Genomic DNA, 24,908 nt, shown 5'->3' with positions numbered 1-24,908 from the left:
AACTCCCTAAAAAAACCCATGATAGTACTGGCGGCCTTAGCTATGTGTCACCCGTTTCAATTGAAACGGGCACTGCCCTCCCAAAGGGCCCCCGACTGACAGGCGAGAATTGAACAATTCACCCACTTTTTTTTTTAATTTTTATGTATACTGTGGCGAGGTCACTCCCAGCACGTCCATACAGGTAAACTAGGCAACTGCCTAGGCCGCGCCGCACTTTAGCAAGGGCAGCGAAATGTGGGCCAACTATTCACGAGCAAAACTGTGGCTTAACCAATAGCAGTAACCGCAGGCTCGCTAGGCTGCGCGTTCTGTAAAGCACAGTGATTTGCTGAGGAATGTGTCAATCACGCTGCACCTGCAGCCACCTCCCTCCCCCAGCTCTCACGAGTCAGTGCCTACAGCCTGGCCTACAGACAACAATTTCGACTGTCTTCGAGACAAAAAATATGCTGTAGGCCCACCGTGTACACCTCTGAAAGGTAAGCTTGCTTTGCTCTCGAGTCATCGTTTAAGTTGCTGATGGCCAGACAGGAGAACTAGTCACATTATGTGTTGAAAGCCAAAGGGAGCGGTGGTGCTAAAATCTGCTGACAGCAAGCAGCCCAGAGAACTGTAGAATAAAGTGCTGATGAAACCATCTTATCTTGTCCCAGCACAGTCCTGGGCAAACTACCCAGCAAACCGAGATCCACCAAAAGCTTTCGTAGGTGGTAAATGTTAGCAAAGGCGCTGTGTATCCACTAACTTTCTAAATAAATTTGTCTCATCCATTTTAATTTATTGATATGTTCACATCGTTGAATGGAGGTCAGCGGTAGAAATCCCATGTAGCCCCTTTTAAACGGTTTAGCGCCAGCCTTTACACAGCGTCACACATCAGGGATTACCTGCAGTACTGACAGCAACGTGGAGCCATTTAGAACCAGGAACTGAAGGTTTGGGGAATGGAAAAGTTCTGGTCCTAAGTCTGCACTCTCACAGTACGGATTGTCCTGATTCTCACACACCTAGAGAAAAAAACAAAAAAAAACAAACAAACAATCAGAATTTACCGACAGATAAATTACGCTACAAACTCACTGGAAATCACTGGTCAGACAACCCAATTTAATGAATTATATACTTTACTTCTGGAGTGTTACATTAAACACACTTTTCTAAATTTAAAATCAATTCGCTTTGTGATAAGTAAATCACAACCACTACACCCACCACAGGCGGGTTACTGTCACCTACCACACACTAGAGGTTTCACAGCACAGTCGACTATTAAACCCACGAGTCGACACAGTGCATTGTTGTAGACTGATCGTTCATCTGTGCTTTTGCACTGTGCAGTAATAAAGCAGTGGCAATGCATCTACAGCAGATATGCAACCGGGGGTGCTGTGGTTTTACCAAAATCATTTTGACGGCACACTGACTTCGCCATCCTAGGAAAAAAAAAAATCTCTTGCGGGAGATCGTACCCGCTCAACCCGAGTTACATACTGCAAGAACCGGCGTTAGAGGTGAGGAGAGGGAATGAAAGAGACACCATTCTCCCTATTACAAGTCAGTGTACCACACACACACACACACACACACACACACACACACACACACACACACACACACACACAGTACCTGGCTAGTTAGCGTAGCAGGGCCCCCAGACATAGGATAATGTCCTAGATGGTTGACAAGGTGGGTGATAACTGTCCTGGCTGCTATGGAAACCAGGCCCTGCTGGATACGACTACGAACTGGTGGAGAGCAAACAGAAAACACAGTTAGAGGACAAAGCCTTGGATCAGACTATGTGCTAGAAAAACAGCCAAGAAAAATACATTGTAAGTCTTGCACACAAAGAGGCTAAAAAACACGTGAACCTCTTGATTTCTTGCATGTTTCACTGTCCTGGAAAGTTTTCCATTCTGTCAAAGCACAAAGGAAACTCGTCAAATCTTTTTGTGCGACACTCAAGAAAGGTCTAGGGTACGAAATCAAAAAACAAGCGAACAAAAAACAACTAACTTTGTTTTGCTGATGGCTAAATTGTGTCACTGGTAAATGTTTATTGAGGTTTTTGTGTCATAATTTCTTCAGTCTTCATAGGTTGCAGCGACGAGTCTTGACTTTGGTTATAATCATTATTAATTATTAACTAATGTTACAATTTAACAGCAGGGAAATATCACACAAAATCAGACATCACACAAGTGAAAAGTGACAGAAAAACACACACGCTCTCAAGTGTGTGTACATTGTTGGCCCCATGCTGGTTTGAAGCCAATGCCATCACACACACTGTGCTTCCGCGTAGCTAATCATTACAATCACACAGGTTACACACACACGCACGCACGCACACACACACACACACACACACACACACACACACACACACACACACACACACACACACACACACACACACACACACACACACACACACGTAAGGGTGGGGTGATACAGGTACAGACATTGGCAAACACACAAATGCAGGCACATAGATGCAAGGACACACACACACACACACACACACACACACACACACACACACACACACACACACACACACACACACACACACACACACACACACACACACACACACACCTCCTTATTGACGTGGCTGTGTGCAGACTACAAATATGTATTGACCAGACATCTCTACATCTAGCTGAGCCTCAGGAGTCCATTTTATCCTGGCTCTCCTCTCAGCAACGAGGACAGGGGGGAAAAGAGCATGGCAGCAAAGTACAAGAACAAAACGAGAGAAACAGAGGGGAGAAGAAAAGGAGAGGAGAGAGGTGGAAGAAGGGGGGATGAAGCGGAGAGAGAGGGGAAGGGAGAGGAGGAGCTGGAAACAAACAGGGAGAGGAGAGCATGATGTGTTGCGCTGCTCCAATCATTAGACTAGTCAGACAGCCCTGGTGGACCACAGCAGGGGACAAAACACGCACACACACACAAAACTACGCTCTACCTTCATGAACAGGCTGGATGGTTCTGTGCCAGAACATTGCATTTTGTTCTGTGTTTTTGTGTATGTGCGCGTTTTCAGGTACACACAGATGTGTGTGTGTGTGTGTGTGTGTGTGTTCAGTAAAGCTGACTGTGTGTTTACCTTCAGTGACAGGCTGTAGTTTACTGGACCGTTCGGAGTCCGGACTGTGCAGCGGTTCTGGTTCTCTGAGGCTCTCCAGGGGCAGGAAGGGGTCGTAGTCCGGACTCAACAGGTCTGACAGCTGAAGGGGGAAGTACTTGGGGCTGTTGAAAGACTGGGCTCCATACACACACCCATGGAGCACCTAGACACACAGGACAGAGAGAACGACTGATAGATGAGGGTACGAAGAGAAAGAATAGGGTGAATGCTAAAGAGAAGAACAGGTGGTGATGGACAGGTTGATGGATGAGATCAGGCAGGAGTCTCCGTGGACTATGATGTTTGCGCATGACACTGGGATCTGTAGTGAGAGTAGGGTGCAGATTGAGGAGAGCCTGGAGAGGTGGAGGTATGCACTGGAGAGGAATGAAAGTCAGTAGGAGCGAGACGGAATACCTATGTGTGGATGAGAGGGAGGACAGTGGCATGGTGAGGATGCAAGGAGTAGAGGTAGCGAAGGTGTATGAGTTTAAATACTTGGGGTCAACTGTCCAAAACAATGGGGAGTGCAGAAGAGAGTGCAGGCAGGGTGGAGTGGGTGGAGAAGAGTGTCAGGAGTGATTTGCCACAGAAGAGTACCAGCAAGAGTTAAAGGGAAGGTTTACAAGATGGTAGTGAGACCAGCTATGTTGTATGGTTTGGAGACAGTGGCACTGATGAAAAGACAGGAGGTGGAGCTGGAGGTGGCAGAGTTGAAGATGCTAAGATTTTCATTGGGAGTGACGAAGAAGGACAGGATTAGGAACGATTATATTAGAGGGACCGCTCAGGTTGGGCGGTTTGGAGACAAAGCAAGAGAGGCAAGATTGAGATGGCTTGGACATGTGTGGAGGAGAGATGCTGGGTATACTGGGAGAAGGATGCTGAATATGGAGCTGCCAGGGAAGAGAAAAAGAGGAAGGCCAAAGAGGAGGTTTATGGATGTGGTGAGGGAGGACATGCAGGTGGCTGGTGTGACAGAAGAAGATGCAGAGGACAGGAAGAGATGGAAACAGATGATCCGCTGTGGTGACCCCTAACGGGAGCAGCTGAAAGTAGTAGTAGTAGTAAAGTAGTAGTAGTAGTAGTAGTAAAGTAGTAGTAGCTAAAGAGGAGAAGAACTGACATCATGCAGTCAGGTTTGTTGAAACACTGATGTTGCAGTGGCATTTTGGGCTATCCTGACTTTGGCTCCACCTTCGTCTCAGTTTTGTTTCATTAATACTCTTCCCACTGGGATACTTATAATCACAAAACCAGTAACTGTAAGTAACACTGTGGTAAAACAACCGTGTTTGGGGGAGTATGGGGGATTTATTTATGATAGCATGATGTTCTTTTAATTTCAAATCCTCTTTAGCAATGGTAGTATTGTTGTTGCTCTGGTAGCCTGCTGGTACTGAATAAAGGAGGAACTTGTATGTAACTAGACATGGGGAGGGTCTCTCACTCACTCACACACACACACACACACACACACACACACGCTGGTCCATACCTTGTAGATGCAGCTGAGAAGGGTCTTGGTGGGCTGCTCTTTGTCAGGGGGGCTGCGTGTTTGGACAGGCTGAAGAAGAGTCTTTGGAGGTAGGGCCATCACCCAGTCTAATAGACACAACAGGAGGGACACTACCAGCTACAACAAACACACACACACACACACACACACACACACACACACACACACAGAGGAATTAGATCATTTCTGAAAGTAATATGAGCAACTGAGGAAAATAAGATAAAAAGTGAAGAGAGAGTATATGGGTGATTGTCATGTGTTTGCATATGTGTGAGATATGTGTGTGATGAATGTGTATAGTGTATGTTTGTGTGTGTGTGTGGTTCATGATTGATGCAGGTCTGTGCAGGGATACAAAGGTAAACTATTTCCTCTGGCCCCGAATAAAGACGGTGTCCTTTAGAGGTCCAACCTGCTTCTTCATCAGGTCGGACACATAACGGGAGGGGACCAAGCATCACATCCCGAGAGGCCAGGAAGACAGAGTTCTGAGCAGGATGTGTGTGTGTTTACGTGTGTAGTAATTACCCTCTTGTCCAGTTCGTGCAGAGAACACTCAGTAGAGGGCAGAAGGTGCGTTATGGTGGCAATCAGGATCTGAAAGAGGCATCCAAGTAGACACCTTAGGAGCCAGTACTGACAAATTAGCCCACTTACTTGTGCAAGGAGACTGAAACATTAATAATTTTCAAATATTAATGAGCCACCATATTATGGATGATGGTTAGTCCTGGAGACTGGAGAGGAGTCCTAATCCTAGATCAGCCTTTAGAGAGGAAGCTTGGTGGTTTGCGTCTCACCTCTACGATCTTCTTTGGCATATCTGGCGGGAATTTCTGCAAATGGTCCACGTAGCTGATCAGAAGGTGGAGGATGTCTGATGCCACCAACGCTACATTCTTATTGGGGTACTGGACAGAGAAACACACATGCACACGCACGCACGCACACACACACACACAGAGTAATGAACCACAGACAGACATAGATACATAGGCATTTAAAAACTGTATTTTTATTTACAAGTATTTAAAAGGGATGCTCTTGATGAAGAAGGGCGAGATGAGGAAGGAGTATATTAGAGAGACCGCTCAGGTTGGACGGTTTGGCAACAAAGCAAGAGAGGCAAGATTGAGATGGTTTGGAAATGTGTGGAGGAGAGATGCTGGGTATACTGGGAGAAGGATGCTGAATATGGAGCTGCCAGGGAAGAGGAGAAGAGGAAGGCCAAAGAGGAGGTTTATGGATGCAGTGAGGGAGGACATGCAGGTGGCTGGTGTGACAGAGGAAGATGCAGAGGACAGGAAGAGATGGAAACGGATGATCCGCTGTGGCGCCCCCTAACGGGAACAGCTGTAAGTAGTAGTAGTAGTAGTAAAAGGCATGCATTCTCCTATGGAACGTAGTTTACAGGAAGTGTAGCTGTACATTAAACCTCACTGCAAGGTCATCATCATAATAAGTAATCAGTTTTCAGGAGTGCAAAGGTCAGAAAAACAGCCACCCGGCAATATTCTGATGCAGTAACTATATAAATACAGAAAACTGATCCACTGGGACAGTGACCCTAAACAAGGAGAATACAGCTGCAGAATTAACATTCGCCTCAGATTCCCAACCAGACTGTGTATTTTAAGTGACCCATTCTAAAAAACTGTTTTCTATTTTTAGGGGTCTAGTGCAGTTGTTCTCAATTTCTCCATACCCCTGCAGCACGCTTTACTGGGCAGATAAATAATTTCATCAGTTGTACAAGGTCTATCTACTACTACTACTACTACTACTTCTTTCGGCTGCTCCCGTTAGGGGTCGCCACTCCCCAATTAAATGCAGGGTGACTGAGGTCCAGAGCTGAGAGCCACAGGTCTACTGTAATATTATCTATGTCAACTTTCTTATCAACAGAGTTTAGAAATTGTGAGAAGTCACAACTTTTTTGGGGCGTCCGGGTGGCATGGCGGTCTATTCCGTTGCCTACCAACATGGGGATCGCCGGATCGAGTCCCCATGTTACCGCCAGCTTGGTTGGGCGTCCCTACAGACACAATTGGCTGTGTCTGCGGGTGGGAAGCCGGATGTGGGTATGTGTCTTGGTCGCTGCACTAGCGCCTCCTCTGGTCGGTCGGGGCACCTGTTCAGGGGGGAGGGGGAAATGGGGAGGAATAGCGTGATCCTCCTACGCGCTACGTCGCCCTGGTGAAACGCCTCACTGTCAGGTGAAAAGAAGTGGCTGGCGACGCCACATGTATCGGAGGAGGCATGTGGCAGTCTGCGGCCCTCCCCGGATCGGTAGAGGGGGTGGAGCAGCGACCGGGACGGCTCGGGAAGAGTGGGGTAATTGGCCGTCACAACTTTTTGATATTAAAATGGAGCTGTAGCTGCACCCTGCACCTGACTGACTAAAACTAAACTGTTTAATCAACTGACCACGGTGGGGAGTGGATTTACAGGTTCTTCATTGAGAGGTTCAGGTGCCACACTGATGTGGTTTGCCACGAGGCGCTAGTTCTGCAGAATGACTGCAACAGCCATGCTCGCAACAAAGACTGCTAGTAGGTGGCAGGGAGTGGGAAGGAAATGGTGGAAAAGGAGGGAGGCAGAGAAGATGCCAAGGGAAGACATTTGGAATCTTATCATGCACCGAAACACTATAACCCCTAGCTGTATGCTGGTGTGAGAGTGTGTGTGTGTCCGTGTGTGTGTGTGTGAGAGAGCGAGGGAGTAAGAGGGGAGAGGGAGAGAAAGAGCATGGCTGAGGCCACAAGCTGTCGTTCCAAGATTCCAAAGTGGACAGGAAGTGTGGATATGTGTGTGCGAGCTGTGTGTGGTTGCACATGTGGTGCTTATGTGCAGTTGTGTGACAGCCTGCAGCGTTCCCCCTTTGATTAGTGTCCCTTCTGAAGGAGGACCAAACATATTGACAGGCCAGGGTTTGCTCCCAGGAGAATATGTTTGTGTTTATGTGGCACTGTGGTCCCTTAGGAGGCCATTGGCTGCCGATACACAAGCAAGGGATTCCAAGGTGCGTGTCATGTGCATGTGTCCCTTTGTTTCCAGGCATAATGGACGGAGCCACTTGGCAACAGATGACAACAAATCTTGGACTGGATTAATCCAATACACAGGCCTCCTCGACTAATGTCTTCAAACACAAACACTGCTCAGCAGCGAGCCAAGTGGAGACAATTTTACCAACAATTATCACCGGCAATGTGTTAGTCACACACTAGTTCCTTACAGCCCCCCCCCCTGCTACCTGCATTCAACCTCCAACCAGTCTATGCTCAGCCCCGTCTATTCTACCGGGGGAAACTAGTTTGGCTCTCTGTGATTTGGCAGCCGAGTGACTCATTTGGCTGGTGAACCTCTGGATCTCCTCGCCGCTGTGGCAGCCCAGCCGCCACATTCAGGGATCACAGCGCTGACCATCTCAATTTCCATAATGATGCTTGTAAATATTCTTTGTGTACTGTGACCTTGTTGTTGAGTGCACACCTCACAGTTTGACCACAGTTGGCTGTCTTCGGGCCTTAAAGCCCCAGTCCTGAAGACTTAGGTGCAAATAAACATCCATGTGTGCTACGCTCAGTATCTTAATCATGAACACGTTTAGGTCTGTAGCTTTTTGCCTTTTCACCACAGAAGCCAAACATGGAAGTTTGTAGAACAGGCGAAGCTGTTGTGGCTAAAAAGCAGAAATGGGGCGTCCGGGTGGCGTAGCGGTCTATTCCGTTGCCTACCAACACGGGGATTGGCAGTTCGAATCCTCGTGTTACCTCCGGCTCGGTTGGAAATCCCTACAGACACAATTGGCTGTGTGTGGGTAAGAAGCCGGATGTGGGTATGTGTCCTTCCTGGTCACTGCACTAGCACCTCCTCTGGTTAGTCAGGGCATCTGTTCAGGGGGGAGGGGGAACTGGGGGGAATAGCGTGATCCTCGCACGCGCTACGTCCCCCTGGTGAAACGCCTCACTGTCAGGTGAAAAGAAGCGGCTGGCGACTCCACATGTATCGGAGGAGGCATGTGGTAGTCTGCAGCCCTCCCAGGATCGGCAGAGGGGGTGGAGCAGAGATCGGGATGGCTTGGAAGAGTGGGGTAATTGGCCGGGTACAACAGGGGAGAAATCAAACTTTAAAAAAAAACCCCAAAAAACAGAAGTTCTGATGGGACACTAACGTCCGTGTTTAATGCAGGGTCTGCAATCTAAAAAAATATCCTAGGTTCAGTTCTCACTCACGGGCACTATTTCAAAGAACATGACTGTAACACAACTGTGTTGTGGTGGCCAGTGCTGGGGCTAATGCTGCAGCAGCAGTTTCAACACACATTCTGTCCGGGGATTAGCACCCCACTCTTCTTCTTCTTTGGCAACCTGTTTTCCAGGATGTTCTGAGGATATTTCTCAGTTTTACAGAAGATACTTCAACATATCTAATGGATATGGGGCGTCCGGGTGGTGTGGCGGTCTATTCTGTTGCCTACCAACACGGGGATCGCCAGTTCGAATCCCCGTGTTACCTCCGGCTTGGTCGGGCGTCCCTACGGACACAATTGGCCGTGTCTGCAGGTGGGAAGCCGGATGTGGGTATGTGTCCTGGTCGCTGAACTAGCGCCTCCTCTGGTCGGTCGGGGCGCCTGTTCGGGGGGGGGGGGGGATAACGTGATCCTCCCACATGCTATATCCCCCTGGGGAAACTCCTGGTGGTCTGCAGCCCTCCCCGGATCGGCAGAGGGGGTGGAACAGCGACCGGGTCCGCTCGGAAGGGTGGGGTAATTGGCCAAGTACAATTGGGGAGGGAAAAAAAAAGGGGGGGCATATCTAATGGATATGGAGTTTGCATGCTCGCCCTGTGTGCACGGGTTTCCACTTGGTACTCCTAGCTCTACAGTCCACTAGGTGAACTTGAGACTGACTCTGTCACTGACCTTGAGTGTGACACAGATGACGTTGAGAGCGTCTTTGATCTGCGGGTGTTTGGTGCCATGGACCAACTCCTCACACAACCAGATACCCAGACTGCACAGCGCCACACACCTAGACAGTCAGGGAGGGACAGAGGGGGAGACAAAGTGAGAGAGAAAAGGGCAGAGGGAAGAATAAGGAGTTACACAAATAGAAATAACACACACACACACACACACACACACACACACACACACACACACACACACACACACACACACACACACACACACACACACACACACACACACAGAGTCGCTACCTTGCTGGGGCGGAGGGCTCATCTCTGGCAGAGGTCAGGATATGTTTGATGATGTGCTCCTAAAACAGAAAAATAAACTTATTGTGAAAATTATGGTGCGATGAGATCCTCTCTCTGTCCATGTCTCACTCCCCACCTAACTTTCTTTTCTTACAACAACATATGTGTGTGTGTGTGTATCTATATAGGTGTCCATATACAAATGGACTGTACAGCTATGTACTTCATCACATGCAAACACAAGCCTGTAATCACTCCCTCACTTTTTTATTCACACACACACACACACACACACACACACACCGCTCTGGTCCCTATGGTCAGAATTAATAACAGGTAAGCGATTCAAACCAAGACCTTGTTTTGCAGAAACCCCGCTGCCACTGTGAGACGCTGGGGTGCATGGCATTACCTGTTTACGGATCAACAATAACAGCAACAGTCTCATTATTCTGTGCTGGAAGCAGCATCAGCGATGAGCCATTAACCTGTTACTCTGCTTCCAGACCGCCTATGGAGACGACGGCTGTGTGAGGTGTAGGTTTAAAGACAACCCGGCCGATGTGGCGACTACAAGGAGGACATTTTTAGGACTGTGGTTGGGTTTGGTAATATAATCTCCATGTTTCTAGGGACAGCACACTGCCTCAGATGCTTATAAAAAGAGTATTAACTGGAGAAGTTTCACTCTCGACAGTGAACACCTATTCTGGAAATGGTACATGTGATGCCAGAAGCCACTTTTAAAGACAAGGAAGCAGCACGTCTTTTGGGTTCAGCAGGTGTACTGAATAACTGGTAACTCTGAGTGAGATTTCCCCGTTTTTCCGTGTCCACTGACCTGACAGGATAATTCTGTTTTTGTTTTTTTACAGCCCAAGTCTTACTTTCATAGTTTATCCCATCATTTTTTGTTAGTGGCACGGTGGTTAGCGCTGTCGCCTCACAGCAAGAAGGTCCTGGGTTCGAACCCTGGGGTTGTCCAACCTTGGCGGGGGTCATCCCAGGTCCTTTCTGTGTGGAGTTTACATGTTCCCCCCGTGTCTGTAGTGAGTTTTCTCCGGGTGCTACGGTTTCCCCCGCCATCAAAAAGACAAGGATAATACTCCTGTCTGTGCCCCTGAGCAAGGCAATGGAAGGAAGAACTGGAGTTGATCCCCGGGCGCTGCACTAGCAGCTGCCCACTGCTCCTAGCTACAAAGCTAGGGTGGGTTAAACGCAGAAAAAGAACTGCCCCAATGGGGAATTAATAAAAAGTAGCGGTAGTATTTTGCTCACCGGCTTCATTGCGGAGATTCTGGATACAGCACCGCCGCTGGTCACAGCTTTACAAAGCGGTACATGAGTGTCAGACAAGTTTCAACGAGGCCAATTCAACCCAACTAAAACTATGTATTTTAAAAGTGCAAGTTATAAGGGATTTCCTGAGATGTTCAATATTCTTAATGATCCATTACATAGCTGAGCTACTCTCTGGCTCAACTGGCAGGAATGAGCAGCCTACATCAACCATAGGTAGTCATGTAAAACCGATAAACTACCCAGCCAGCAAAAATGAGAAGTCATCGATCATGGAAATCATGTACGCAGTCTACCTGAAGTGCGAGGGTTGTTTTGTCATTGTTGTTGAAAGGACAGGTTTAAAGATCGTGCTCGGTTGCCCCGTAGGGTGCATTTATAAAGGCGTACAAAAACCCTGCGTGATGAACTCGAGATCTCAAATTTTGATTCATTGGTCCATAAGACGTTCTTCCAGTCTTCAGTAGTCCACTTGCGGTGCTTCATGGACCAGGCAAGCCTTTTTTTAAAAATTTTTAAATTTTGTCATCTTAGCAATGGCCTTCTTCCTGCCCGTAGTTCGAAGTCTTCTCTTCACAGCGGAAGTGAGACTTGCTTACTCTGACCAGTGTTAAGCTGTGCTTGAAGCTGTTGTCCTGTGAGCCACCTATCACGCAAGCTGTTGACTCTCGTATTCTGATTCTGTTGTTGGGTCTGCCAGACCTCTTCCTGTCAAGAGTCTCCTCCAGTTTCCAAGTGCCTTTTGATGGTGCAGGAAACTGTACTCACTGACACCCTGGCTTCCTTTTCCAATTTCTCTGAAGGAAAGACCTACACTTTTAAGGGTTATAACAGTCTGTCTTCATTTGTTAATTGCCTTTTTCTCACCATTATAATAGCAATACACTACTTCCTGCAGTGCAACATTGTCAAAATAATGCTTCGCGGGGTGTACTAACACAGTCTGTTCCAAAACCGCTTTTATACAGACAGAGGTTTTGTCAGTAATCAACAGAAGTAAGGACACCCGTAAGAATTGTTGCTTCAACTTTCAAGGCTTAAATTACTTCCATTGCTGCAGAACAGTTGTAAGTTGTTAACCCATTACTTGTTCCCTGAAAAGGGCCTTTTATTACAACTCTGACATTTATATTATTTTTCTTTTTTAAGATTATTTTTAGGGGCATTTTTTTACCTTTATTAGATAGCCACAGTAAAAAGCAGACAGGAAATGGGTGAGAGAGAGAGGTAATATGTAGTTACATCATCCCAACAAAGCCATTTGAATTTGAGATGGGTATGATATGCCACAAAGGTTGCCGGCTGGAACTGAACCAGTGACAGTTGCGACCGTATGTCCATGTGGCATATGCTGTAACCGCTCGGCTACAGGGGCGCCCATTTACATTATTTTTCGTTTTTGGTAACCTAAACACTTTTTTGTAACCTCTGGCAGTTTATCACTTACCTTTTGTACCATCTCAGGTTATTTACTGGACTTGAACCACTTACATTTCAGTATTAAACTGGAAAAATGGGGGTGTGCTAAATTGTTTTGACCGGTAGGTCTTCTTTGTATTTGTCTGAGTCATGCCCCTTTATGATGTCAAGGGCAGATCATGACCCAGCTTTCCTGCACTTTACCTCCTGTGCACTACATTAAGGAGAAGAAAAAAAAAGAAGAAAAAAAAGAAACATGATCACAAACTTCTGGGATTTAGCTGTTGTTACCTTGACGTCTGTGAACTTGGTAAGGACCACGTCGGCTGTGGTGGGATGCAGTGCCGGCAGCTCCTCATAGAGGTTCGGAAAACAAACCAGAGAACCCAGCAGGATCTGGGCCTCTACCCTGGGAGCCTGCAGGGACATTGAGAAGGAGAAAGGAGTGAGGTGGGGAAGAGAGAAAGAGGGAAGGGGTGGCACAGAAAAGGATGAGGAGAAATACACTGATGGAGGGATATTCAAAGACATGGAATATTCCCTTTTGTTAAAATCTCTACTTGTGCCTGTGTAAGAACACACACATCACACTTTGCAGGTTTTTAATGTAATTACATCTTGCTGGATCTGTATTGCATACATGTATTAAACGTGTTCTTTGAATTGTGTGTGTGTCTGTGTGTGTGTTCATGTGTATGCATGCATTACATTAAGTGAAGAGCAAGCTGTGACTCTAGCAGCAGCGATGATGAAGTCCAAAATCAGCATGGTGGCTCCAGGAAGGCCGATACTGAAAAACCTGGGACTGCAGTGCTTGATTATGGTGTTCACTATGTCCTAGAGACAGACAGACGGACAGACACACACACACACACATATATGCATACATAAGAGAACATAATAACTGAATTTTTTTTTTCCATGTATCCAGTATTCTTGATACACACATGCCCATGTACACAAACAACACACAGTTGCAGAAACCTACCTGATCCTGGTGCATCAGTCCTTGGTGCATGATGTTGTAGAAGTGTGTGAGGAAGTCCGTGTTGGGGGAGACATCTTGCCGTCTCTTCATGATTCGACATATCAGCTTGTAGGCATGGAGCTTCCCCTGCTTGTAACGCTCTGTCAGCATAGTGGCCTGGAGAAACACACACAGGTATATACGGACAAGTCAACAGACACGCACACACAGAAGCAGGTATTCGTACACACACAGGGACCTGCTACCCACGAAGCACATTAACATTAGAATGGGGTGCAACTAGTGATGTGAAACTTTTCCTTTTAGACACTATGAATTTCAGGAGGATGGTGAGAGAGGAAACAATATCTTTCTGCTTTCAAATAATCCACACTCTATTCTGAGCGGCCTCTAGCACATTAAATTAAATATACCAGAAAACACTTCCTCCACAGCCACAACTTGAGGTCATATCAGTCCATACTGACAGCTATGGCACCACAACAAACTTTTAGTCCCTCCTACCTTGAAGAGCCAAGGGGTGAGAATCCTCAGTGGTGGGATCAGAACAGGGGGCGGCGGAGACGTCTGGTTATCCAGAGAAATACCCAAATTATCCCTGATCTGGAGGAGATCATGAAAAGTATTGCGATTAGGATTTTGATAGATGTGTGAAGTTATGCATTTGTGATGTTTCTGTGAATTCGGTCCGACTCCACCCATAAAAAGACTATTATGACAGATGCAACAATGGAAAAAGGATTACTTGGGGTACCTTAGCCAGGTTTTGCCACAGTTCACACAGGTAGTCAAACACCTGCGCGTGGATTTCCGGATCTTTGATGCTGTTGACGTCTCCTAGGATACCCAGCATCCTCCGCCACATCACCGTGGCGACGTCTGCATGCCAACCAGTCAGAGAGCCCCCTGCCATCACACTGCAGTCTTCACTGGGGAATTCACTGGTTTCTGTGTGAATATCCAGTCAATTAATTCACTAAAAAGTCTTACTGTGTTTATCACTCACAGTTCACAGTTAAAGCCTGAGCATGTGTGTGTGTGTGTGTGTGTGTGTGTGTGTGTGTGTGTGTGTGTGTGTGTGTGTGTGTGTATATATATAGCAGAGGTACCCGGTGTTGCGTTGCCCGGGGAAAATGTTCTCACCAAAACAACTAACACGATCTGATCTTTACAATATAATCGAGGATGAAATGTAGGATAATTTATGATATGATACATGTGATAAACAAATGTTGAATAAACAAATGTTATTAATGAAAATGATCAAATGTCATAATTTTCAATCCATTCATCAAGCTTCTTTGCCAATGTGTGTATTAATTGCTCAGTGCTCAAGCGCGTCAGCGTAAACCACATTGCGTGCCTACAGGCTAGCATTGACAATGTTAGGTGTAGTGCCTCCCCTGACCACTGGAAATCTCCACAAAGCATCGTTGGAATGCCTCTTTTGCAAATAAATCAAATGTTTTTGAAATATTTTTCGAACTGTGCAATCCTTGGAAAGTGCCGATTCTAAAGATACCTTTGTTTTTGTTCTACAATGTGTATTTCTGGAGTTTTAAGCGAACATACAAACATAGACTCTTGCTTTACACACACACACACACACACACACACACAATTTGAAATATTTAACATGATAAAAAGAATTATTGCAATTAACGCAGCTGTTTTGTTTACTTCCTGTGGCAGCTGTGCGAGGCTGTTTCACAGGCATATCGGCGGATTTGGTTCTGCACTCTTCCTCCTACTTGTCAGCCCATGTACAGCTGTCTTTTTCCCCTACTCTGCTCTGCTCTTCACTGGGCTGGTACAGTTTGTAACCTTCGTCCCTGCTTTCTCACAGCAGTAGGCTTTATTTGTTCCCATCCCTCATCCCCTCACGGAGAACATTACATATTCTGCTGTGCTGTGCCACTGGGGCACATATGGGGCGCTGTGATGAACACATAATGAACGCTGTGAATTCACGACACTTTAAATTCCACTGGTACTTGAACGTCAAACACATTTTTTATTGTTAATTATCACTTATATTAGTGCACACAAAAAATTATCGCCTTCTAAGCTCATATCTAATTTTAATGGCCTTGATTGTTTTGAAATTCAACTGACACTATAACATACAGGCCTGGGTTGTGTTATTATTTCTGTTAGTGCACATAAGAAATATGCCTTTCAAGCTGACAGTCAGTTCTGATGGCCTTGATGGTTTTATTGGAAAACTGTAGTTCACAGAAGAGAATCTGTGTTTAAAGTCCAAAGATGCTATTAAACCATAGCATTTGAATTGAAATGTACTTCCTTTGTGTTGATTCTACATTAATTCCATGATTTCACATTTAAATATCCATTATTACAAGCTTCAGTCTTAAGAAGAAAAAAAGTAATTAATCGCAGCAAACTGTATCTATCTATCTATCTATAGATAGATAGATATCTTAAAATATCCGCTCCTCATTTGTTGAGCACTTTTATCTAAACCACTGATGGTTTCCGGAATACATGCTTGTTTTGTGCGTCATGCACTCAAAGCTTGTTTTGTGCATCACGCATGAAACAAGCTTGTACTGAAATGCATTAAGGTTTTTTTTCCGACATCTATCTTAATATTCTGCTTCTCATTTGTTGAGCACTCATCGCGTTTTTTTCTGAAACCGGCAATGGTGTTGAGTGCTCGACTAATGAGGAGCGGAATATCAGCACGGATACAGGAAAAAAAGAGGCCTGTTTCGTGCGTCTGTTTCACACTCATCAGCTGCTAATGTTTTTTTTTCCACAAAGAATCATACAGTTACGCTGCCCAGCGTCACGCCCCTAATTTCGGTTGGACGGCGACCAACCAGATGGGGAAACATTCAAATTATAACAACCAATGGGGTAGGTACTTATGATGTACAGCAACCAATGGAGGGGTAGATCAAGTCCCTTGGTCTCCATAATGTAATGATAATAATGACCCTAAAATTGCACAAAATAAATAAATACAAGAATTGTATCCATTTCATTTGTGTGACATAATTTAGTCCAGAACTTTACGTCTGTCTACTGTAGGTGGGACGATGGCAGCGGTCAGAATAAATCCTATGAGCCGCATCCCGAGTCTTATACCCGTTTAAAATAAAATATTCTCCTCCCTTCTTCATTCTGCTCTGTGGACACCAAAAGCACCCCTGGGGGTCCTCCCCTGATGACAAATTAGCAACACAGGCCCTGGTGTGTGTGTGTGTGTGTGTGTGTGTGTGTGTGTGTGTTACCCAGATCATCAGGCGTCTGCAGAACAGAGTGATGGAGCTTCTGGTCCAGCTGTAGGTGTGTGTGTGAGTGGGAGTGCGTGTGCTCGGCCGTCAGCGTGGCGGGTGAGGGGGTCTGGGAACGAGAGCCCCCCAGGGAATGCATGGGAGATGCACTCTCTGATCCTTAGGCAGACAAGACACACACACGCACGCACACACACACACACACACACACACACAGAGAAAATAAGGAACACTTTGTTCATACATCTATAAATCATTTCATTGCAGCTGTCAAGATGACTGACGGTGATTTGAAGGGGGTGGTGTGTGTGCAGCATAAAAATACACACCAGTAATAGTAACGGTGTGACTGAGGCTGCTGGTCTCTGAGTCGATGTGGAGTGTTGTCAGACTGGCTACTTCCTGCTCCTCACAGGCCACGCCCCCTCCCAGGCTGTCCCGGTCTAATGAGCTGCCTAACCCACCTCCGCCTGATCCAACACCTCCTCCACACGCGTCCGTGCTGAAAGTAAAATCTACGATAGAAAAACAAGAGAATTAGCATGAGCCAATTTAGCCGGCCAATTTAAAATGTAAAAACAATCCGGCTACTCAGTTGACAGGGATGAGTTATGGGAGGGACAACAGGGGGGGAAATGTTTGCTGTGTTTTATATAATTGTTATTCATTGTATAAACTGATGTGATTTGCAAACTATAAAAAAAAAATCCAACTATAGTAATTTTTATTCAGAAAGTAAACTTTATTTGACATGACGTTTACGAAAGAAAGAAATCCCCATTCCCACGTGTATGCTGTGACCATGCTCCCAGTATCAGAGAGATGGCGCTCCATTTCTTACTGTCAAACTTGCAGCTGGAGTACTGAAATGCATTGAAGGAGTCCGATTGGCTGTCTGAGCTGATGACATCGGAGCCATTGGCGCTGGCGGGTGAGGTCCACTCAGAGGGCACCCCGGGGTCATCTATGGGCCGAAGGTCATCCGAAGGTCGCGATCCCTGGCCCTGACCCCCCTCGAGGAGCTCCGGCAGGTCCCTGGGAACCTCCAGACTGCCTGGGCTGCTGCCACGACGACCCTTTGTGTGTAAAGGGGTTTGTAAGGTTTTGCGATCATTCATATATTGTAGTGATAAGGCAACGGTCTAGTTTCAGACTGGATTCAGCTCGACTCTACAACGACTATATAATGACGCCATTTCTGCAATGAATTCAGAATTCCAGTGCCGGAAGTTTTGGATTCAGAAAAGTAGGAAAGAGGAAGGGGAATAAGTTGCCAAAAAGAAAAGCAAAAACCTGACAGAAACAACAATGCAACTGGCCAAAAGTATTCCCGACTACCAACAGTTATCTTTTTCTTTCAAGAAAGCAAGATAATGGGAGACGTAAATTCATCCTTGACCACCGGGGGCACACACACGTCGTTCCCTTGATAAGACACCTGAAGACCGACCACTTGTCTATCTCCATGCAATACAACCTCATTTTAAAGAGTAACTAAACCCTAGACTGGGGGTCAGCAACCTGCAGCACTTTTGCCCCTCTCCAATGGCTCCCAGTGGCTTTGACAAAAATTATATGGAAATGAATAATGGTTATTTTTTTAACATTTTAATTCACCATTGTTGTAGGCCTAAACTGATTCTTATGTTCTCTACAAGGAATAATTTTTTTTTAAAGATTTTGTCAACTAAAATATGCATCATAGCCTACGTCTACGGCCCGGCGCCATTTCCTCTAAATTTTGCAGAACCCCAATAGCGGTGGCTAGTCAAGTCTCCCTACCTCAGCATCATCATCATCATCATCATCATCACCTCAGCATGAACTACATAATCCAAACATCACTTCCCCTCACAGGTGAGAGCCTGCAGGACAGCCCTGACATGGAGAAGATCTGTACTGACGTTCAGAAACAGAAATCGCATTAAACGGGTGAGAACGCGACCCGTTAATAAGCTATTATTTGGCGACAAAGTATCTGTTTTAGCAAGTTGTGATTTTTCTCAATGAACTGAATAACCCTTAGCTGTTGTGGCTGAGGCTGAGGGAAAAAGAAGAGGATTACCTCGCACTGAACTGGACTGTTGTTCAGTTTTGTGTTTTGTTACTAATAGCATCCCCCAATAAAAATAACAAAAATATAAACAGTTTTCCTTATTGTAGTTCTATAAATACAGCAAAACATAGTATTACTGTAATGGAAATGCAAAGTTTAACTACAAAATAATCAGAACTAGCCCAGTACAGAATAGCCACACATGGTGCTCATTTAGCATTTAGACTGATTATTAATGTTGATAGGCTAATTTAGACTTAATAGGCTGTGTTACCTTCATTATGAGGCTCAAATATGTTTTGCGGCTCCAGACAGTTTTTTCCCCCCAAAAAATGGCTCTTTCCATAGTGAAGGTTGCCAACCCCTGCCCGAGACCATTCTAGTAAGTTTGCTGACATCTACAGGTTAAAATGTAAAGGTTAAAAACACAGCAGGGTGGTCTTGGTACTCTGCTGATGTTAGCATAGCAGGACAAACACAACACAGTAAGATTAACGGGTCTATTTGATGTAGGTGTGCTAAAGAACCAGCACTGACAGTACTGTTGACAACTGTTAGTATTTGCTCTTCGGTCCATCAACGCTGATAGATGTGCTGGTACACCTAAATCCAATAAACCCATTATTAATGTTATTATAGAGTTGTGTTATCCTGCTATGCTACATCGCAGAGTACCAAGACCAGCCTGCCATGTTTTTAACAAGTAGATGTCAGCAAACTCATGAAAATGGTCAAGGGTTTCGTTACTTTTTAATGTGTAAATCAGCCTTTAATGATACAATCCTGAAGACTGTTGTTTTCTTTACTTCGCTGAATTGAATTGGTGTTTAACTGCTCTATCTCCCAGAGAGCCATTGGAAATGAACCACAGACAGCAGTGTTGTTGTGTCCCCACTGCCAAATAAAAACCTGGTTCAACCAGAGTCTGACTTACTGATGTTGTGGTATGTTGGTAAAGATCTTCTACCAGCTTGCTCTGTCACATCTGCTTGTTAGACACAACCACTTTGCTTCTTCCATAAAGTTGCCACTACCTGTCTTCAATAAATCATTTTCTAAGACTTTTATTTTAAAGTTCCCCTCCAGACACATTTTAAAGTTTAAAAATACTCTGAGACAATTAGTACATTGTTAAACATAGTTTCCCCACGTAAAAAAAAAGAAAAACAAAAAAAAACCTGAAAAGGAGCTGGAGTCACATCTTTCTCCCTCACTGACAAATTCAGCATCTTTGAATATGCAAATATATCTGGCCTAATGCCCCGCCCCCACCGCTACGTGCTCTAGGTTGACCAGTGAAAGAGCAGTGCGCATCAAGACGGCTAGCTAGCGTTAGAGCAAACACCAGAGAAATTCAGCCATAAATGTTCGAGCCTCAGTCAGACCCAGACTCTGTTAGACACCAAAATTGGCGACTAGCAGAGGTATCAGAATGCTAAGTGCAGTTAGCACCTTTTATTTGTTTTTGTTGTTTGTTGGCTTGTAACAGGCAGTGGCTGATACAGCAGTGGTTGTAAAACATACAATATCTGCTACGATGTCACAGTGTGTTCACATTGTCTCATTCTGGCTGAGATTTTTATATTACATGTAATATCTGTTAATCTTCCTAGCCAACCAAGTTTGCCTGAGAGCTGGCTCATCGGCAGTACTCTAAAATTGAAAACTGCCAGGAAAACAGCACAAGGCGACCCACACCACACTTAAGTTTATGGTTCTGAGCATTTTGTTTGGGACCCAAGCCTAGAAAGCACCGGAGGGGGAAACCTTCCACCGCCGATGGCTCCCGACACTGCTGCTGTCACTCCATCAGTCCTCAGAGCGCACCACGACGGACGCCTTTAGTTGTACTGTTGGAGCAGGGGGGACCCACACAAACCCAGTTGGGATCAAAGTCCAGACTAGAAAAGAGGTTTACATTGCACACTGCACTGTATTTTGAGTGAAAAATAACACACCTTGGGCCACCGTCATCATTTCATACGGGTGAACTTTGAAACATTAGCTAAATACAGTTTACGGTTTTACTTTTACCAAAAAACTAGCAGCAGCTAGCAAAAAGCTAACATAGTTATATGCGGCATGCAGGAAAGCGTTCATTTGACTCTTGGTTGAGTAAAAGAAATACTTAACTTACATACTGACTCCCACCTGCTGTCATAGTCCCAGGATAAATAGTCACCTGACTATAGTCATCAGACTTCAAAACCGATTTCTTGTGAAAACCCGACTTTGGCATTAGGTTATGGAAACACTGCTCACTGAAATGAGCATTGCCGATTCGCAGTCCCTCCCGGTTTGCAGGCACGTGAGCCCGACGTCTATAAAGAAATTCCAACCATTTTAGCAGTATAGTGGGATATTTTGGTAGATAGTGGAAGGACGCTCCAGGACCTGGTTTACATCCGAAAACTGCACACGCTACCATGTTTGCTGTCAAAACGTTCGCTATGCTAATGCAAACTCGCTTTCTGTACCGGCAAGTCTGCTCTACGTGGGGGTTTCAAGGTTTCTTTGCCCATCCCTTATTTGCATATTAGACAGCGATTGGCTTTCAGATTTGTGATGTACCAAATCCAGCTTGCCCGGGGGTACGCTTGAATCTCAGATTTTAGGGAAGTGCACAGACATCTCCTCCTCCAGTGGAGGAGAAAACATCGCCCTGGTGACAAACTTTGCACAGATGCAAGTCAGTATAGTCAAGGCCAGACATTTTAGGGGACACAAACATAAGAAAAACACAATTTTGAGTGGAGGGGTACTTTGAGGACATTTCCCATGATCTTTGCTTGGACAATTATGACAGCCATTGTGCTCAAGGAAGGTCAGCCTTGACAGTCTCTAGATGTACTATGTAACTTTTAGCCGGTCATTTAACACACCACTCAAACTTCCAAGTGCTGATGTGCAATCTCAGCAGCTAAAACTATGAAATCTCAGCTAAACTATGTTAAAAACATGCAATCTCCCTCCATCCATCCATTATCCAAACCGCTTATCCTATTCTCAGCGTCGCGGGGATGCTGGAGCCTATCCCAGTAGTCATTGGGCAGCAGGCAATCTCAGCAGGTAAAAATAAAATTTAACCAAAGTTGAAAATTTTAATGACCTTGATGAAATTTCCAGGACATTTGATCAATTTTACCAATGTCCAGGTGTTTGCCATGACTGGAAAACTAGTCTATAATTTTCCAGGTTTACTAGGTTTTCCAGGACATGTGGGAATCTGTTTACTTTTCTGCATTTGCCCGCTTTAGTAAAAAGGCTCAACGCTTTGCGTCACATCATTTCACCAAGTGAGGTCCAACCAGACAGTAACCACTAATATGAGCAACTACAAAAGTATTTGTTGTCTGGATATTGGTGGATTAGCAGTTGGTTTAGATATGTGAATTAGGCATCAAATAAGGACATCAGTTTGCAAGACACTTTAGGATTGTAGCTTTAAGCTCGGGACTGAAGAAATCCTTGCGGGCGATGCGGTATTTGTGAGTGTGCGTACTGACCGCTGTTCCTCTGGCTCTCAGTCTCTCCTGGATGAATTCATCCATTAGGTCGGAGAAGTTGGGGTTGGTGCTCCCCACATCACTGGAGACCGGGCGCGCCTTCTGGACCACCTCCTCTTTGTTGGCTACAAACACGGGCAGGCACATCAACACATTAGGGCAAAAACTGACAGGCTGGTTATGGGTAGACACAAAGACACAGACACACACACACACACACACACACACACACACAAATAAATAAATGAAATGTACAGTGATACACAGATTGATGGACAAATGGGTACGACATAGTTGGACAGACAAAGACAATCACCACAGCAAACAGCGAGAGAGAGAGAGAGACAGGCACCCCCACCACACTTCCCTAACACAAATACACACTGAAAGACAAGGAGGGACAGAGAGACACACAATTTTTGCTCTAAGTTAAAGACTGAAGACTACAAGTGATATGTTTTTGCGATCTCTTAACTGTACCACGCCACCTTGTGGTTATGTTAGTGTGTATCCTATGATCTGTTAGTCTTTATGTATTCCTTGACCAATTTTCCAGGTAGTAGAGCGGGATTAATTTAGCCGACAAAGACTGCGGTGTGAATTTGGGGGGGGGGCTATGGTGACATTTTCCTCCTCTTTTGCCCCGTGGTTTCATTTCATCTGCCACTTGTCACAGGCAGGGTCAACATTTTCTAGACGGACAGCAGCTGCACACACAAGCTGCTCAGCACTGCCGGCAGCTCTGGCATTATCTAAATTCCCGCATTTGGCAGAAAACCAGCAGTTTACACAGTGAAAATGTCACAACATCCCCTTAACACTGTAGACCACATTGTATCTCGGGGTGAAAATCCACCCTAAAAAAAAAACAAAGCCGAAATCACTTGACTTCGGTGTCGACTTTTAGAGACGCGCTCAAGTCCACTAAATGAACTCTCTGTGAGGTCATAAGGAGTGTTTTTTCCCCCCTCTTTTTCTCCCCAATCGTACCTGGCCAATTACCCCACTCTTCTGAGCCGTCCCGGTCTCTGCTCCACCCCCTCTGCCGATCCGGGGAGGGCTGCAGACTACCACGTCTCCTCCCATACATGTGGAGTCGCCAGCTGCTTCTTTTCACCTGACAGTGAGGAGTTTCACCAGGGGGACGTAGCGCGTGGGAGGATCACGCTATTCCCCCCAGATCCCCCTTCCCCCTGAACAGGCGCCTCGACTGACCAGAGGAGGCGCTATAGCGCAGCGACCAGGACACATACCGACAATCAGAATCAGAATCAGAGTACTTCATTCATCCCCGAGGGAGCAATTGGGTAATTTCCCCTACCGGATTTCCCCTGGGGATGAATAAAGTATTCTGATTCTGGACGTGTGCAACCATCAACAGAGGCACCTTAGAAGGCGACAATGACGCTAAGGGGGGCATGACGGCCCCGAAATGTAGAACCGGAGGCTCAAAGAAACATCCGGCTTCCCTCCCGCAGACACGGCCAATTGTGTCTGTAGAGACGCCCGACCAAGCCGGAGGTAACACGGGGATTCGAACCGAAGATCCCCGTGTTGGTAGGCGGCGGAATAGACCGCTACGACACCCGGACGCACAAGTGGGTTTTTAAGGTGGACTTTCCCTGCCGTGATTATGAGACTAGCCCTGACGCGTTTGTGGGCCTTACCCTGGGGTGAAAGGTGGGCAACAATGAACCCGATGTTAAAGACAAGCCAATCAAACATAAGACACATCACAACCAACAAGTGAAGCGATGCAGGAGTTATCGCACACCATGCAGAGAGAGAGAGAGAGAGAGAGAGAGAGAGAGAGAGAGAGAGAGAGAGAGAGAGAGAGAGAGAGAGAGAGAGAGAGAGAGAGAGACCGAGAGAGAGAGAGAGAGAGAGAGACCGAGAGAGAGAGAGAGAGAGACCGAGAGAGAGAGAGAGACCGAGAGAGAGAGAGACCGAGAGAGAGAGAGAGAGAGAGAGAGAGAGAGAGAGAGAGAGAGAGAGAGAGAGAGAGAGAGAGAGACCTAGAGAGAGAGAGACTTTTTAATTCTAAACAAGCCACATACCAGAGGCCTGCACTGGTCCACTTTCATTACTGAAGTTACTCTGGGGTTAGTTTGCTTGTTAGTTTGTTTGCGATGACAGCGGTCAGTGAGTCAGTGGATGAATGGGTTAACTTCAAGAGCAGTCAGTGCCCACCAACCCCAAGCCAGATGGGAGCAATCAAACCCCTACACTATCAGCCACCAAACGTCCATTTTGTGACCCAGTGATTTGGAGTGATGGATTAAGAGTTTGGTCATTCTAGTTTTCAGCAGCCGCCAAGTCGGCTTCATAATAAGGCTACAAGACTGTACCTACGGTGAAAAATGAACAAACTCGCCATCCATGGCTTGGCCGTGGCTTCACGCCCGGCCACATTCAATCTAACCAGTTTGGCCCGGTGGCCGGCGGCTGATTGACATGTCACTTCCAGTAGCGCCAGTTATCAGACTGACGATGTATGAC

General features: G+C 45.9%; 1 protein-coding gene across 1 annotated transcript in view; it reads right to left on the bottom strand.

Moving 5' to 3' along the window:
- The window catches only part of ralgapa1 (Ral GTPase activating protein catalytic subunit alpha 1), a 130,097-nt gene that overhangs the window by 68,433 nt on the left and 36,756 nt on the right, over positions 1-24,908 (bottom strand). The window contains exons 19-35 of the mRNA XM_056295551.1: positions 22,410-22,534; positions 17,689-17,923; positions 17,177-17,362; positions 16,845-17,006; positions 14,342-14,535; positions 14,092-14,190; positions 13,588-13,743; positions 13,308-13,436; positions 12,891-13,016; positions 9,882-9,940; positions 9,583-9,691; positions 5,456-5,566; positions 5,184-5,252; positions 4,635-4,772; positions 3,116-3,299; positions 1,630-1,748; positions 891-1,010 (exon numbers count right to left, since the gene is read on the bottom strand). Of these exons, the coding sequence (XP_056151526.1) occupies positions 891-1,010; positions 1,630-1,748; positions 3,116-3,299; positions 4,635-4,772; positions 5,184-5,252; positions 5,456-5,566; positions 9,583-9,691; positions 9,882-9,940; positions 12,891-13,016; positions 13,308-13,436; positions 13,588-13,743; positions 14,092-14,190; positions 14,342-14,535; positions 16,845-17,006; positions 17,177-17,362; positions 17,689-17,923; positions 22,410-22,534 (2,321 nt within the window). The remainder of the gene's footprint in view (positions 1-890; positions 1,011-1,629; positions 1,749-3,115; positions 3,300-4,634; positions 4,773-5,183; positions 5,253-5,455; positions 5,567-9,582; positions 9,692-9,881; positions 9,941-12,890; positions 13,017-13,307; positions 13,437-13,587; positions 13,744-14,091; positions 14,191-14,341; positions 14,536-16,844; positions 17,007-17,176; positions 17,363-17,688; positions 17,924-22,409; positions 22,535-24,908) is intronic.

This window comes from Lampris incognitus, chromosome 16 (assembly GCF_029633865.1).
Source record: "Lampris incognitus isolate fLamInc1 chromosome 16, fLamInc1.hap2, whole genome shotgun sequence".
Classification (NCBI taxonomy): domain Eukaryota; kingdom Metazoa; phylum Chordata; class Actinopteri; order Lampriformes; family Lampridae; genus Lampris; species Lampris incognitus.
The sequence above is the reverse complement of the archived record's forward strand: the minus strand, read 5'-3'. Positions and strand labels throughout refer to the sequence as shown.